This window comes from Centrocercus urophasianus, unplaced genomic scaffold (assembly GCF_019232065.1).
Source record: "Centrocercus urophasianus isolate 14NV4802_14NV808 unplaced genomic scaffold, USGS_Curo_1.0 seq_16, whole genome shotgun sequence".
In the NCBI taxonomy this organism is placed as follows: domain Eukaryota; kingdom Metazoa; phylum Chordata; class Aves; order Galliformes; family Phasianidae; genus Centrocercus; species Centrocercus urophasianus.
In genome coordinates, this window is record NW_024884711.1 from 30,716,327 (window position 1) to 30,734,510 (window position 18,184).

Consider the following 18,184-nt stretch of genomic DNA (forward strand, 5'->3'; position numbering starts at 1 on the left):
TATTTTAAGTGTATATAAGAAAAGAGCAGGTCTGATTATGCAAACTTCTGTGCTGCTGTGAATTTAAGCTGTGCACCAACTGTGCTTTATTATCTGATTAGAGGCTGCCGTATGCACGAGAGAATAAAATTAAGCTTTCACAAGTAACTTAAAACCTTTAGACTTGCAGTCTAGGTAATTTATGTTGACATAGTACTGTATGTGTACTTAGAGATTTAAATTTTAAGAAAGAGGAAAATGATGTAAGTTTCTCTGCTTTGAGTCATCTTGAGTGCTTGAACCGTTAGCAGGGCAAAACAGATTGCTGCCATTTGAGATAAGTTAGCGGTTGTCCAGAAGAGATTTAACCAGAAGGGACAGAGAGCTCAAGTTTCACAATCCGAGTACTATTTGTAGAAACAGTTTTGTCGTTCTCCTCATCTGGTGCTTTCAAAGATGGTGAGAAGCTGCTGGCAGCTCAGACACTGTTCCAAGCAGTTGGTATGGGGATTCTGCTCTGCCTCTTTCTTTGCTTTCATTACACCTCCATGAAGCTGCTCTGGCAATTCCTGAATGTTCTGTGTTGTTTTGCTTTTGTGACAATGTGAATTCCAGACTCTCAACACTTGTACTGTTATTGATTTTTCCATGTGCTGTTTTTTGTATTAGAAAAAAGAGAGAGGGGATATTGTCTGTTTCATGAACTTATCTGAGCTGAAGCTATGTGAGGTTTTCAAGGGATATTGCTGAATTTCATCCGTTCTTCTAACAGTGGAAGTGTCAGAACTTCTTTATAGAGATAGCAAATAAGACTGTAATTGAAAGGCTCAGTGATCAGGAACAGATATTTCATTATCCTGCAATATTTCAAATTCAAATTTGGTATATCGCGGTTCTAGTAGTGAGATCTTTGTCAGGAAAATTCGGTGACAGACATCAGAAAACATGAGTATATTTTCCAATGAGAGTCAGATATCACAGACTTCTAACCCAGACAGTGTAAGGTTTGATTGCTTCCAGACCATGACGTTTATTGAGTTTTGGGTTGGTTGATGTTTTAACAAGGTACTTGTCATTAAAAAATAGGAATGGAAGATTCTGTTCCTGAAATGAAAAATGAATATTGTTGATGTAATCAATACTTTATTGCACTACAAAGAGCTCCCACACCGTAGATCAGCTTCCCGTGTGCTAGATTCTTACTTGTAATAAATTTACTGATGTTAGTTTACTTTTGTGTAGTGAAGAAAACAGAAGTAATGGTAGTCGTTAAATAAAATAAGAGTGACTATATAAAACAGTCAGTTGGTTTTGAAAATAATTAAACTGCAAAGTGAACATTTTGCTAAATGGAGAAGATGTTTACCAAACATGATTACATAACAAGGTAAATAGAGAATTATCAAACTAATAGACTTAAGGGACAAAAAAGAATTTATTTCTTGAGGTTTTTCAACTTCTGGTTATGATGTTCTTTCTCAGTCTCTGGGGTTGCTTTCCACTCAGAAATTATGTAATAGAGCTGGATCAAAAACACCTTGTGTGAAGAAGTCACGCGATTTAACACAGATAGAGTTGATTTTAAAAAGTGTGTGTAATTAGATGCATAATTCTTATGCGTAATTTACATGCAATTATGTATGAAAATGAGATATGCACATGCATAAATGGCTAGCTAAGCACCTCACACACAATCACAGTAATTTTGCACAGAAATTAAACACGCAGTTGCAAATTCATTTTGGAAAATGAAGTCCATGAGGAGTCCAGTGGCCTTTGTGAGAAGGAAATTTTTTTTTTTTTTTTAACTAAGGAAAAAAAAAAATTTTTTTCTTCAGTCAAAAAAGGGAGAACTAAACAGCATAGAAGAGAATCAGCAGTAAATTTTAATACAAACCTATTTATTTTCAGTAGTAGTAGAAGGAACAGAAACAAACATCATCGTTTTTATGAACTGTCAATCTCCCAAGTGTTAATTAAACCAGAGCAAATCCAGAGCAAACAGTGGTGTGAAGCTGCACCACAGCTCTTCCGCTCCGTCTCTGCTCCACGTGAGGTGGCTCAGTTTAGCGGCTTGGGGGGCGGACTCCGTGGTTTCTGTCAGCAATTCAACACGGACAGTTGCTCTCTCCATTATGCTGAACCTTCTCTTCAGGGGGAAAAGCTAGCTGGATCTGTCCGTACGCACCGAGAGTCAATAATCCGTTCTCTTTCTTGCCGTGGCTGGGAGGCTTGGGCGGGGAGCAGAGCTATTATGCTTGATGCGGTGCCAACAAAGCCGTGGCTCTTGCCCCAGAGAATCTGCCCTCCTGAAAAAACAATAATCTGGATGTTTAGTCAGATTTTTACTGATGATTGCTTACACAACGCTCTCTACCAGTTTCTGAGCTTTCCTATGGCACCCCTGACGATTAAAACAATGACATATTTAGTTAAATGAAAATCATATGCATCCCCATCTTAACTGTTTAAAAATAGCTTGTATTGTGACAGTTTTGGTAACAATTTTATTGTCTGCTTTGAATTTAATTTGTGCAGTAAAAGACAGTGAACAAAACTTTTGGTTTCCTGAGGCTCTTAGCTTTTATTCTTTGAGTTCTCAGTGATGTTTCAGAGAATTTTCAAATAAATATCTTGTTACGAGGTATATTTAAAATTAATCCTGTAAGTTAAATATTTAATATCTGAACATTTAATGCTTGCTTTTCCATTGATGTGTATGAAAAATATTTTAGCTGCTGTTGAATGTAGGCATTTGAAACAATTCCACTGTAATCCTATTGTGCTGTGTTAAGGTAGATGCCTAACCCTGTTAATTTATACCCTAATGATCACAGCCGTGTAATTCTGTATCATAACACTTTAATTATTTTAACTCCAGTTTGAGTTCTTTGTGTTTGGGATTCAGATAGTCAGCTTTTACTTTTTGAAGAAATGTCGTGATGTTAAATGCAACATCCTCTTTTTTCCCCTTGTCACTGTCTTATTTTCTTTTCTCTCACCTCTCCTGAGGATCCATATAATTTTTTTCACATAAAGTTTACCTTCCCCCCACTTTTTTTTTTTTCCTCCCAAGCTAAACCAAGACTTACATCTTCCCTTCAGGATGAAGTCTTATACTGCGAGCACTGATGGAAGTGCGTCATTTCAGAAGGATGTGTCTGAAACAGAAATTCTGAGTTCTGGAGGCAGGGAGAGGCTAGCACTGATCTACGTTAGGCTAAGGCAGTGCTGGTAAAAGCTTCTTGCTCTCACTTCTGTTTCCTTGTAATAAAAAACTACACAGTGCATATCTTTGCCCAAGATGGAAGAGAATTTATTCCATACTTAAGTCTTGATGTTGTAGTATTTTGCAATCTTAAGAACTTATTTATATTCATTCTTTCAGTTCCCTGTTGAGGTCAGACACTGCTGTCTCTTTAGCACCTGGAGCTTTGTGGCCTTTTTGTATTTTCCAGAGGGCTGTGGGATAGGAGTGAGTAGAACTTTGGGTTTTCTGTTCCTCCCTCATACCTCTGCTGCAGACATCCTTTAGTAGGTCACAGTGCTTCCCAACGTGTTCCAGCCCCTCTGAAAATCTTATCCCCAAAGGTTACTTTCAAATCTCATTACCTGCTGTTGTCGTTTCTCTGAATTCCTGTTGCTGTGTGATCTGTTGTGCTCCTTGATTAAACTACTGTCATAAAATGATGATTCAGAATGAATCTGTGTGGAAGTAGAATGCAGGATTGAAATAAATATGTATGATTGTCTAAATCGGTGATTCTCAACCTTTTTGAAGTTGAGTGGCACTTGAGAAAATTGGCTGTGCTGTGTAGCTCTGAGGTCAGCTCTGAAAGCACGAGGAGCTGCACCTTGCTCTTTTGTTAAGTACCTGTGTACTTCTGTGCCTTATGCAGATTGTAGCAAATCTGCTTATAATGCAGTTGACTACCTGGCTCTGTTCTCTCTGTCAGTCAGTAGGGACTGTGTTTCTATTAAGATTTCCTACTGGAGAATCCGCATGCTCTGGGGTGTAGCATAGGAGTAGTAAGTCTGCCCTTTGGTGACATGCTGGATGCATTACACCTGTGAGATCCAGGGATGCAATCCATTAGCAGTAGCTCTGTCTCGTGCATCCTGGAAGCACCGGAATTTGCATGCATCCACTATGCAGGGAAAACCATTTGTTTAGTTTCTGGATAAAGTACATGTATATACTGTGCAATGCTGTAAATCTGATAGCTTACAGACATGCCTTGCTGTGCACGTGTGTGGTGAGTCTCTCCCACACTTTGCTGGTAGGTACATTAAATCACTGATGCATGTGTCACTGTGTAATGTGATTATATAGCAGGGTTTGCCTTGTGTTTGCTTTGTATACTTTGCAGAAATGATTGACCATCATCATTCCTCAGATTTTTGTGTTTTATCAACAATTTGACAGCCTTTGCTAGTGTAACTCCCTCTAGTTTATGCAGTAATTTTAAGCTTGTGTTTACTTTGTAAAATTTACCAAAAGGTGAATTAGATTTTTGGTAAGAAACCATTCCAGTGAATGTAGAATTTTCACATCCAACTTTCTCCTATTAATGTGCTGCCAGAAAGTTAGTAAAACTTATGAAGTCTGTGTGATTTTTTTGTTGTGAAAGTGCTCAGGTATGCCTGTACAGGGAGGCTTCATTGTCTTTTTGATAGAAAGAGTACTAAAGAGATAATATAAAAAAGCAGTTGCATGGAAAATTCAAATTGCCACCTGTGTATTTCCTTTGCTAACAACATTACCAACTTTTGTTTAACAAACAGATGAGCCCAATATAAAATTACTAAGGGCAGACAATACATTGGGCATATGCCTGAAATCATTTGATCAAATTTTATGTACAAACCCAGTGGGAAGACAATTCAGTTTTTATGGTGTGCTGTTTTATAGTGACATTAGAAAAATTACCACTGAAATGAACTAAGATAATACAGATGTAAGACGATGCAGACAAAAAAATGAGTCTGTTCTTTAGTAGAAAGAAAAGCCTTGGCAAGAAGGTTAACAAGAATCTTAAATTATGGAATATCTTATGGTGTTTGAAGAATATAAACCATATTTGTATCAGTAGTCTCTTTTGCCTCTGGCAAAGAAACCAAGGAATACATAATGAGGTGGTAACTCCAAGCATGTGCCTATCCAGCATTTGAGATACAGATTTGTTAGAGCACAGTAGTTTCCTCTAAGCTAAAACCAACCTCTCTTTTCTAGGGTCTGCATCAATTGTAGTCTAGAGCTTACTGTCATTTAGGAGAGACATCATCAGCTGCTTTCAAACATATTCTATATCCCACATATTAGGTATGAAGTTGATTTGTGGGGGGGAAGGGGGGGAAAGGAAGCACTGTTCAGGTGAATGCCAGCAGCAGAATAGCAGAGTTAAGGTGAAGTGCTCATAGGCCAGTTCCTTCTGCTGTGACTTAGTTCTGTTGTCAAGTAGAAGTTAGTTTTGCAGTGCATCAGATTTAGATCCTCCAGATGTGGCCTCCAATAGTACAGTTGCCCACATCTGCTGTCTTCTGCCTTAATTTACTGCTTCCTCACCAGTGCGTGGCTGTTCTCTCACCTAGCTCTATGAAGGGATCCTCAAAAGTGTCCCAGCATTTGCCCCCCAGTTTGTTTGTTTGTTTGTTTGTTTGTTTGTTGCAAACAAGCTATTTTGCTGGTCTAACTCAGAACTTGGCCACAGCAGCAGCCTTCAGGCACAGGCTGCACATATGGGAGCAAGGAGAATGCTTGTTTGCTACTGATTGGCTGGTGATGTGCAACCATGAAACTTGGTACTAGTGCATGAGTGTCCAGCCTTCTGGCTTGCGTGGGCCACACTGAGTGAGGAGGAATTGTCCTGGGATGCATATAAGTTGCTCTGAAAGTAATGCCTCCTATTTATTTCCATGGAAACTACAGCAGATACAAAGAGCAGGATAACACTATTTGATAGGGCAAATTCTCAGCTACAAAACATTATTTTTCAATATGGTCACCACCATTAGCTATACATTTTCACCAGCCATGAACAAGAGCCTGCATGCCATGCTTTTAAAATCTGCACCAGTGAAGATGACTCATTGTTGCTGCTGCTGAAGTGCACCGCCCAGTGCCTCACTGTGCTCATAACCACTGGTTGGTCTCCATAAACGTTCAGCAAGCATCAATATATGTCAGTGCATGCCATTTTTTCCTCATGGAGAAATTCCACACCTTTGCTTCATTTGCACTTCCATGTCAGACATCGTTCTATCAGACTACCTCTCTGCTTCACCTGTCCCATGGCAACAGAATGTAACAGAATATTGGTGGGAAGGTTCTGCTTCTGCTGCCACACCACTAACATCCACCTCTGACGTCGTGGACCAACGTAATAAAACCAGAAACTTCTGAAAGAATCAGTGTCCTAATAAGTTGAAGAATCCAGGAATTTCTGGCTTGGTTTACTTTCTTAAGTTGTGACTTCTGAGCGGCGCTTCACTCTCTGAGTCAGATCTAGGTAAGGCATCAGAAGGAGGGCTTTCACGATTCAACTTTTAGTTTCTATTTCACACTGTGATTTAGAACATAAACATCGGCCTTTCAAATTATTTCAGGTAAACAACATTTTACATTCTTGAAATACAAGACTAATTTTATTGGTAAATATAACACAGTAAGTGGAAATAAATGTCATAAAAATAACTAAGATTTTTTTCTTCATTTTCTTAGCGCTGTTGCAGAAGCTGAAGGAATTGAGCCTTTAGTGAAGACCTTAAACACCGAGAGACACGAAGCTGTTGCTAATGCTGCTGCAGTGCTAACAAATATGGCCATGCAAGAGCCTTTGCGCTTATGTATTCAGAGCCACGGCGTGATGAGTGTGCTCACAGAGCCGCTACGTTCTGCCAGCAGCCGGGTACAAAGCAGGGCAGCACTCACTGTGGCTGCCTTTGGTTGTGATGCTAACGCAAGAAGTGAGGTAAAAGTCTTCTCCAAGATTGGGATTGTTTGTAAGAATTCTGAATCCTTTTTGTTACACTTACTGAGGATTCCTGTGTTTTGTTTGTCTGCTCTAAAAGTTGGTTTCTAGATAGGAATTAATTTTGCATGGTTACTCATTCAGGTGAGTTCACCTCTGTTTGTTATGAAGACTTGGAAAAGGTTTTCCTCAATTTTTATTTTTACTGTTGCGTTAGCCTGCACAAATTCATCCTATGCAGCTTTTCTGTAGCTTTAATGAGTTTGAGCCAGGACTGTATCTTAATCCCTATGTTTATGAGTATTAAGCATTAAAGTTTCTTTCAGCTGCAACTGACAGCTGTATTTTGAAGATGATAAGTTCTAATCGCTCCCCTCAGTGTTTAATACTGCCCACTTTCAGGGCCTGAATGGCAGTGCCTAATTTTGATTTGAGGTACTGAATGTGCACAGAATAAATGCAATTCAAACAAAACTCAAATTGTAATTAGTTCCTCCATGAGTATCATCCAGCTAGTTGAACTTTTCCCTGTTTATCAATGGTCATATTATTTTCATAAATAGGGATGGTGCACTGTGCATTCATAGATCATAAGCTGGAGATCTCTCAAGGGTCAAAGCTGTTACTTAGGTCATGAATCAGGGAGTGGGTAATCCATCCACCTCTTTCAGTGTCCTTAAAAATGTCTTTATCTTCAGAAATCCAAATGAGCAATATTTTTTCCAGCATTTATAGGAAAGATAGTAGCACATGAGAGAATGGAATGTTAATAAGATTGCCATACATGTAGTACTATACAAATTCAGATAGATTGTGATGTAAATTAGTTGCTAGGAAGCAACAGAAAGCAGAAAAAGGTGTATAACTCTCCATGGCAGTCCTGGGCTGCATCGTCTCTTCATCTTCAATTTCTACTTTGTAATCTTATAACTGAAAAGGAGAGTCAGAAAGGATGTGTGCCACTTTTGAACCTCACTTCAGCTCAGAGCAGCTCAGAAGCAGAGAACTACCATAAATGGCCTTTCTGCCAGCCCAGCATTGCTTGTCTACAAGTCTTGAATCAAGCTTTGGATGGAGAATTTAATATGTTGTTCTTTCTGGAATGAAGTAGGTGAAATATGTCAGCATCTGTGTCTTCGTGTTCTTATAGTTAAGAGATGCAGGTGGATTGGGACCACTTGTTGAGCTACTACATTCGAAGGATAAAGAAGTCAGAAGAAATGCCTGTTGGGCTGTCATGGTCTGTGCAAGCGATGAACTAACTGCTGTCGAACTGTGCAGGCTAGGGTGAGTAGAAATGATATCAAGGAGCAGAGGGAGGATTTTAATGAGATAACTCTATTAAACTTGATCTTTCTGTATTAATAACAGAAGGACAAAATTAAGTTGTGCTTTTTGGTAAACAAACTATTTTTGTATTGCCAGTGGTACAGCTGAAATGGTCCTGATTTTACAGAAGAAAAACTGCAAGCCTGAAGAAAGAACTGTCAGGAATTATAAATATGTTTATTGTTTCTTTAATCAAATTAGGCTTTCTATTGAAGATGTACTTAGATTAGTAAAAAATGGGGGCTACAAATGCCCCATAAACTTGAAACCGAAGTTCAGATTTCAGGCTAGGTTCAGCATACAGTGAACTGTGCTTTATTACACAAGGGCTAATTTTTGTTAAAGAGAAGTTGGACTGAACTGTCATTTTAAAGAGAATCTGTCATATTCCTTCTTGAAAACTCCAAGTTCCATATATTACTATTTGAATTAGAAAAGCTGTTTTGGCTATAAGTCGCAAGACTCGTATATTAGGTGACTCTTATTGTTAAAGTGAAATATATGTAATTGCCCTGCTCCCTCTGCTGGACATTTCTCTGGCTGCTGCACAGATGCTTGGAGCCCATATGTGAGGGAATTGTGCAGTCAGACCTCAAAAATAGATCTGGAGGAGACCTCAGATGTAGTGCTGTCTGTCTGCCTACTGTGACTGAATCAGTTATAGTGATATATTTCAGCTTGTCCAGTGTGATTGTTAGTACTCTTTCTGAAAGGGTTTGACAGCTTCTGAGGTAACCTCTTCTGGTGCTGAGATATCTTTATAATTAGAAAGATTTTTAGTTTTAAATATCCCTTACAGCAGTTCTGTCCAATTATATCTTGTCCTAATTTCAGTGGAATTTAATAATACCTTTTGATAGCATTTTATTTTTTAAATTAACTGAATTTTGTATCAAAAATAGCATTGCCAGCAGGAGCAGGGAGATAATTGTCCCCCTATACTCAGCTCTAGTGAAGCTGCATCTTGAATACTGTGTTCAGTTTTGCATCCCTCACTACAAGAAAGACATCAAGGCCCTGGAGCGTGTCCAGAGAAGGGTGAGGGGTCTGGAGCATAAGTCTCATGAGGGGTGGCTGAGGGAAATGGGATTGTTCAGTCTGGAGAAGAGAAGGCTCAGAGGAGACCGTATCACTCTCTATAACTGCCTGAAAGGAGGTAGTGGGTGAGCTGGGGGTCTGCCACTTGTCCCAGGTAATAGCCAAGGACAAGAGAGAATGGCCTCAAATTGTGCCAGGGGAGGTTCAGGTTGGATACTAAGAAAAACTTCTCATGAAAAGTGGTCAGACACTGGAATGGGCTGCCCGTGGAGGTGGTGAGGTCATCATTCCTGAAGGTGTTCAAGAACTGTGTAGATGTGGTACTAAGGAACGTAATGAACAACATTGGTGTTAGGTGGACAATTGGACAAGCTGATCTTAGAGGTCTTTTCCAACCTTAATAATTCAATGAGTGTGTGCAATTTCTCATGCTTCATGTAAATTTCTCGATTTCCTTTTCATGCCAAAGCAAAAGCATTGAACTGCTTTTTGTTTTGAAGTCTGATATCATTCTGTCACACATCTCTAAATCTCAGTTATTTACACTGTTTTGAAGTGTTATCTTCCAGCCTGGATGAGGTATTTCAGCTGAGGTCATACAACCATCAACTAAATCTCAGTAATTATTTTCCATATCTTGCATATAGCACTGTTCTTATTTAATCTCTTCTTTCTGGTTGCATCGGAGTAGGACTCTAATTTATATGTCCTTCTAGTTTGACAGCATATTATTGATAATTATACATTAAGAATAGTTTTTCAACCAATCAGGCACTACTTCATGTTATTTTCATATAGATCGTATTTCTCTGTCTTGCTGGTGACTATTCAAATAGGAATGTTTGAAAAGACTTATTGAAGTCGCAACATATCTTAAAGTCAAGACGTATCTCACATCTACTCCTTGTGCCTGTACATTAAGTCAGTTACCCTATCACAGAAAGAATTAAATTGGCCTTAAGTGATTTGTTTATAACCATACGTAATGGCTATTACAAGCCGCCTTATCTCTTGCATGCTTCCAAATTGATTGTTTAGTATTCTGATATAATATTCTTCGGACACTTAAATTTGGCTGGATGATCTCCACCATTTCCTTGCTCATTCTTTTTAAATCTAGATACTATCTATGCCCTTCTCACTCTTCTGGCTCCTCACCTGGTCTCCTCAGATTTTCAAAGATAATTACAAATACTTTAAAAGTTGCTTTTGCCATTTCAAAACGCGGTATGAGGTAAGTCTCAGGCATTGCCACCTTTGTCCTCTGAAGCTTTAGTGTTAAGCCTACTGCTTCCACCTTCTTATTAAAATTGCTGTTAGGCATCTGTTTGCAACCATTTTATCAAAACTGAAGCAAGAAAGGCAGCAGATGCTTCGGTCTTTTCTATGCCATCTGTTATGAGTTTTCTTCCCACACTGAGTCATAAACTTACATTTTTCTCTTTGATTTGTAGTATATGAAACATTTATTTTAGTTTTGGGTCCCTGAATGGTTGTATCTCAATTTGCCTGTAGGCTTTTTGGTTTTGTCTCTTACTTTTTCTTCCCTGTTGGAAGTCTTCATATTTCCATTTCTGGGTTTTCAGGTAGTCACAGTATTGTTAGTGCTTCTGCACTTTCTCCCTTTTTGGCTTGTCCTTCCTTCATGTGAGGCCATTATGCCTCTAATGCCATGTTTTAGACATTGCTATACTCACTAGACTCAATTTTCCCTGTGGAAATCCCTTTGTTATCTTACATTCTGATTGCCTGATCTTGTTGAGATTTGCTTTATGACAAATAGTCTGAATGGTGGTTGTTTTCTCCCAGTGCTCTCTTATAAAAGAGATGGTTGCCACTTGCCTTGTCTGCAAAGCTTGTTATCTGGATTTCATCTGACACACTTTCAGAAGTCTATCTTGTACGTGTGCAGAGCTGAGGCACCTTCTGCTCAGAGAGAGAAATGGACCGGCCAACTGTGGAGTCCATTTTATATATACAAATATATATTAAAAATATATATATATATATTCCTTAGAATATGAAGAATTTCTGCGTGTATATTGACATACACATACAAATTTGACACATGAATACATCTTCCTCTTTTTTTCCTGATGTGTTTTTTTTAATTCCTAAACAGTTTCAAAACTGAACTGTGTTTCTCCTGATTCAACTTTCTTTCTCTTCCTAGTAAGTTTTTCCTAAGTTTCACAGGCTAGAAGCTATCAGTATGTGGATTTCAGAGCCAAGGAATAAATCTCTGCCCTCCAGTATACCCGTGATCATTTGTTTCTGCTTCCATGCTGCAGAACTATCGCCAGCCTGGTTCTGCTTCCACAACTGCTTATGTTTCCATGCTAAGCTGAGCTCAGCTCATCTCTGTCAGTTTCTTTCGCAAGCACAGGAGCAGCCCTAAACCAGGATTCACACCTTGCCTGACTGGGAGCTGGAGTCTGCCAGTTGCTACAGTTGTTACAAGATGGAGAGGGATTCCTGAACTATATGCTGCAGTCAGCTCTGAACAGAACTTCTTTTACTTGGCTTTGACATTCTTCTTTTCTCCAGTTCTCTGTAGTACCCAGCATCTTTCTCATAAAAGGTTGTGGCACCCTGTTAGCATTTTTTTATGTAACAGTTTAACTGCTGAAAAGAATTTGGTTTTGCTTTTGAGCACTGCAAGGCATTTTTTCTCCTCTAGAAAAAGACTTGATCGTAGCACAGCAAGCTCCTTGCTGGTCTAAACAGCATTAGGCTAGCTCTTAGAATTAAGTCCATGTCTTGGTAATTCTGAAAACTGTGTAATGACAATGAATGGGTACCTAATGATGAATTAGCCATTGTGTTTCGTCTAACAGTGCGCTAGACATCCTAGAAGAAATTAATCAGTCAACAGGGCGCAGAAATAACTTTAGTGAAGCTGCTCTGGAAAGGCTACTTGATAACAATCTTTCCCAGAAGTACAGCCAAATGGGATATTTATCATCAAGTAATGTCATTACTGATGGATTCTATGATTATGGGAAGGTAAGCTACTTTAAATTACTTTTCTTAGAAACAGTAAAATTTTCTTCTTCATTTTGAAAAAAAAGAAAGAAGACTGTAACGGAAGCCAGCATCTGGCTACCTAAAATAACTTTGCTTGTTTTCTTGTTATGCTGTCTCCTGGGTTTTATAATAATTTCTTTCGTTTATCTTTCTTTATGGTGAAATCTTATCATCTTTATGCTATCCCCTAGTTACAGTCTTCTTCCCAATCTCCTTACAATCCTGTGTAATCTGCTGAGCTCCTAGTTCCTTACCAGGGACTTTCTCAGAAGTTAGTTCTTCTGGTGTCTTTCACTGCAGTATATTTGATAGCAATCTGACTCTGAATGACCTATGGACTTTTCGTTTATTTTTACATAAAGAAGGGTTCATATTTTCACCTTGGTCATGACCTTTTCTCTCACACAGCACTGCTGATATATGAAGACTGGCTCCACTATGTATCACAAGTTAGTATTTTCAGTTTAAATTAGGGAAGTACTTTACAAAATGCCCAAATAAATTAAAAATATTATTCTTACTGAGAGATCAGTGAAATGCATGCCTTTAAAGCTTTTACTTACTTTTGAAAATTCCATCCTGAATTGCAGTGTCTTCAAAGTCAGGAATGTTACCTTATCCTAGATTTTAGAATGACACAGTAACAATAATTACAAGCTAGATTATTTATAAATGATATTTTCTAAGAAAATTGAAGAAGGAAAATGCAAATAGGGAGAATACTGTTTTTGTATATTTAGAATGATTCTTATAAGTTCTCATGCAAGTCTTCTGTTGAAGATAAGAAATGTTATATGACTCTTAAACTATTTTTTGTCTTCACTTCTAACTGAGAACACCACTGAATCTTTTGCTGTAATTTTCTTGTAGATAAAACCCGGTGTAAAACTTCTGTCTTTGGAGGAACTGAGTATGCAAGAGCTTGCTGACCGTCGGGCCATCATCTTCATTAATGCTAAGCCGCAAGAAGAGTGAGTAATGTAGTAATATTTATTTCAGTAATTCATTTTTCCATCCATTCCACTGTTTCCAATATGAAAGTACTACGTAGTTTGTACTGTGAGAGATCTATTTCAATTTCAACAGAGTGCTACCTGTCCTACAAGGCAAGAGATTTGTATTTCATAAAAGAAAAATTTGTAAAATCACTATTTTTTCCCTTCAGACAGAAAATATTTATTCGCTTGATTTGCTCTGTTTTCTGTTAGAAAACTTAGTGAAGAAGACTCGTTCACTGAGCACCCTTTGGTTTCTCATGGTGGAACACTCATTTTATTAATAGCTATAACAGAGCTTGTCATCTGCTGTAATAATTATGCCATCAAAACAGAACATCAACACGCAACAATTAAACCTATGATTTGATTATCTTTGTGTGCAGACAAATGCATGGAATTTTAAGCACAACGTCCCAGGAAGCAGCACAAGGCTTTTGGGCTTGATAGAGAATCAATGTCAATTCCTTCTCTGTTTAAGCTGAAACCAGCCTAACAAATCTAAGATTTGAATGCAGGAAGTTGGTATTGGCCTTGTTTAACTGGGAGTCATTTTGTATAAACAGTCCCACAGATCAAAGAATCCTCTACCAGTATTTTGCAAATCCAAAATCTTCTTCTCTGTCAACACATCACATATTTAGTTTACAATATCAGAAGCTTCCCTTTTAAGCTTGTATACGACACCATAAAGATGTCTGAGAATATCTATGACAAATTAACCTTTTGTGCTCTTTGTTGATCTCTATGCTTGTCTTTTAACTATTGGGTTTTCTTTCTTTGACTTTCATACAGCTTATTGCCTTTGCACCTTAGTTTCAATCCTACTACTCAGTTACTTGTCCATCATTGGTATCCTGTGCTTTATATTTGATCTCTGAATCAATATTGTGTTTATTTCTATTATTTCTTCCTCTTATATATTTCTTATTAATATATTTAATGTCCTTTAAATTAAAGCTCTATTTTCATAATTTAACATGCAAATACTATCTTCTTTGCAGTGTCCTTGCGGTAGAGGAAAAGCCACAGCATTTATCTTATGAACAGACTACTTTGTCACCTTTTACTTCAAGAAAAAGTAGTAGAGAAAAAGTAAGGTATGGTATTGCAATTTACTAGTTATCAGTGTTCTGTTATTGTGCTGAAGTTAAAAATATAATTCTGATTGAAAATAGTAATACACAGTTTCCTAACAGAGTACGATAGCTCAAATACAATTTTAAATAGGTTTTCAGGGTCTTTCTTTCACAACCTAATAGCAGTAATCTTCATTTGTCTATCTAGGTAGTTATTAGTCCTCCCCATACTGTATTTGAACATCTCTCATTTATTTGGCTGTTTTTCCTTTCAGTATCCATAGGAGGCAGTGAAATGCAATAATTTTCCAACTTGACAATTAAGCAACAGGGAAATTAGGGTAGTTCTTTCTCAATAAAAAACCTACACCTATGAGTAAGAAGTCCCTCTACTGCTCACATCCATCCTTTTTCATAGAGTAAATTTCTTCCAGTGAAATTCTACAAGTGACTGAAAGCAGTGAAGAGTGTGTTCAGTACTATCTCAATTTTGACAGCAATAAGCCTAAAAATGCCTCGCTCTGGAGAGCTCCCTCTGATCCATACAGTACATCAGGTACAGTCTTACTAGTCCTTTTTGTGGGTCTGATCTAGTGAGCAGGTCGTCTTCTACCAAATAGATACAAATCTCTAATCTCATTGTGGAAAATTCATTCTGTTCTTCTATAGAAAAAGTATTTGAGCCTGACCCTGCTTGATGCTTGGGGATTACCAGTCTTATTCTGGTTTGTTGCAGTTTCACTAGCTTTCCTAGAAAGGCAAAACAGATATAGTAGAAAGCTCTGTCTGTGAAGGCGTTTTTTCTGTCCTTGTCTTAATGACTTATAAATTAAGTATTTCAATTAAATTTTGTTACTGTGGAAAAGTGAACCATAGTCTTCCAGCTGGACTGACTCACCTTCAGTTCAGTTCACCTGAACTGAGCAGCTGCACAGTTGCTGCTGCAGGGGTGCCTTTTAGAGAAGGCAGGAGTACATCTCTAGTTCCAGGGGAATGCTCAGGACTGCAAAGCCAGTCCAAATGGACCTCCTTGCAATCTGGGGGATGGTGTCTAATTCTTGATAGGAACACGATACAGCCTACAACTGTACTCAGATTTTATGTTTGCTAACTTAGGGGTACAACCATTTATTATGTTGGTTTCTGTGGGTCTCAGTCCTGACTTCCAAATTTATCTAGTTTTGTAGTATAGAGGTCCTTAGCCACTTCTAAGGGCTGTGAATTCTCATCACTGATAGTATTACAGAATACTAATAGTTTCAGGGTTGCAAAAAGGCGAGTGTCTGTCTTAGGAACAAGGGCACCACGGTTGCAATTTTCAGCTTGGAGTTCATCCGTGAACTGTGATATGCTACTATTTATACAGACCTTTTATTGATAGAGGTAATTGCTGATTTCTTGCACTGCTGTGTATTTCTGTGCTTGTATGAGTTTGTGCCTGGGAGATTAAATGTGCTGTAAAGAAAGACAAGGGAAAATTGGAACTTGCTTTGTGATCTCAATAGCTTAATGGTATCTCCAGTGGAGGAAAAACGGGAGCTATATGGAAGGTCTTTTGGTCTGCACAACCCGCAGTAGAGAAAAAGCTTTAAGGTGTTACATTCTGAATTATATTCATTTAGAAATGAAATCAAATTTTTGATAGATAATAGCTGCTGATGGTCAAGTGTTGCAGTTCTGACTTCAAACCAAATTGCGGGATTAAGCTAGCCAAAAGTTACTGAGTCACAATTTGGCTAGTAATTCTGTATGTACTTCTGGAATTCAGTTTAAATCATTTCATATTAAATACCTGAAATGAGTTTGTTGTGGTTTAACCTAGTAGCAGCTCAGCACCACACAGCTGTTTGCTCACTTCCTCCCAGTCAAGAGAAAGGGAGAGATTGGAAACAAAAAAGAACTCATGGGTTGAGATAACAACTGTTTGCTAAGACAGAGAAAAGAAAAGGAAAAAGAAGACAAAAGAAAAAAGAACTACTTGCCACCTGGATGTTGTGCAAGGTTCTTGGATTGGGATGCAAAGGAAGCATCTTTAGTCTCTTACCAGGCCTACTGTAACATCTGCTGATTTGGATGGTCCTCCTGATGTCCATCCCATGTTTATGACAGTTTACTTAAAGGGAGCAGAAGTGATGGGGGAGTACAAAGCCAATAATATTTGCTCTGTACTTGTGGGCATTTGTCATTTCTGGAGAGGCTCTAGAGACTGAGATTATTTTGCACAGTCTTAAAGTGCAGAGCTTAGAGACCTGTTCTGACGAGAAAGTGTGTTTATTTCTGTGACGGAACCCTTAGGTAGTTGCTTTTTAATGTACAAGGGCTGCTCCAGACATAATGCCTCCTATTTTGTAGTTTTGGCCCACAGTGTCAGAAGCGAATGTTGGTGGTATGGCAGTAGAGGCTGAACCTTCTCGCCAATATCCTATTCCAGATGACAGCAGAGGGGCAGTTTGACAAAATGGTGTCTCACTTGAAAGGATATGTGAAGCAAAGGTGTGGAATTGAATTCCTCCAAGTGGAAAAAATTGCACCCATTGATGTTCACTGATGCTTGCTGAATGTTTCTGGAGACCAGAACATAAATGTGAGCCCAGTGAGTAGTGGGTGATGCATTTCAGCAGTGGTGACAGTGACATGAGAGACAAACCATGTTCTGGGCAGCGATGCAGACTTCTGTGAGCACAGCATGCAGGCTCTTGTTCATTGCTGGTGAAAATGCATAGCTAGTGGTGGTGACTATACTGAAAAATAGTGTTCTATAGCTGAGAATTTTCTCTATCAAATAGCGTTACTGTGCTCTTCATATCTGTTGCAGTTTCCATGGAAATATACAGGAGGCATTACTTGTGAAATGACCAATATAATTTGTATCAATTACACAGTAAATAAATAACTGCATTGTTAGCAATCTTAACTCTTGTGGAAAGCAGAAATTTTCATTAAGAAAAAACAAATGCCTGGCTCAATTTCCCAATAGTGAACTTGCATGGATACAAAGACTTCTTTCTTCAAGTATAAAATAATTGCTTTTGAATGTCATAATCAAGTTGCATGATTTATAACCCCATTGTCATTCATTTTGAATCCATAATTCATACATCATTATTACTATTAATTTGTGAGATATATGGAAGTTACTTGGAGGTCAGTGGCTGACTCCAAGTCTTAAACATGCTTATACTTTTTTCTACATATTTTTTTCCTTTGATCATACGTTTCTGTTCAACATTATTTTGCAAAGTACCACTGAACACAGTTTAAAACCACTGTTTTTGAAAAGTGATACTGGTTTATATAAACTGTAGTTGAAAGCTAAGAGAAAGGAGAATTATAGTTGTCTGCTGGAAGTGTTTGAATTAGATGTAGAGAAGGTGCCTCGCTGATAGTTTGACATGTATTTGCATAGGCAGATAGCAACATTTTTGATCAAGCAGTTGCATATCTGATATATACAGTGACTGAACTAAAATGTTAACTTTAACATAGACTGATAAACGTGTATCTCTTGCATGCTGTATACTTACAGAGCATTCAAAGAATATACTTTCCAATGCTCATATTTACTCCTTTTTGAAAGACAGGCAAGAGATTTTATTGCGCACAAAAGAAAACAAAAAAGGAGCAATTGCTGTTCTTTGGTGGCAGTGTAGTGCATTGGCTGCTGTCTTCCTCATGCTCGCTCTCTGGTGTTCTACAGGACATTTGTCCTGAACTTGCAAAACAGGAATCCTAGCAGCCTGAAAACTATTTACCGTGGTTAATTCTC

The 18,184-nt window shown here is 38.1% G+C and overlaps 1 protein-coding gene across 1 annotated transcript in view; it reads left to right on the forward strand.

Moving 5' to 3' along the window:
• The window catches only part of ARMC3 (armadillo repeat containing 3), a 57,150-nt gene that overhangs the window by 32,064 nt on the left and 6,902 nt on the right, over positions 1-18,184 (forward strand). Inside the window, exons 11-15 of the mRNA XM_042817213.1 lie at positions 6,701-6,950; positions 8,101-8,237; positions 12,155-12,323; positions 13,215-13,315; positions 14,344-14,439. Coding sequence (XP_042673147.1) covers positions 6,701-6,950; positions 8,101-8,237; positions 12,155-12,323; positions 13,215-13,315; positions 14,344-14,439 — 753 coding nt within the window. The remainder of the gene's footprint in view (positions 1-6,700; positions 6,951-8,100; positions 8,238-12,154; positions 12,324-13,214; positions 13,316-14,343; positions 14,440-18,184) is intronic.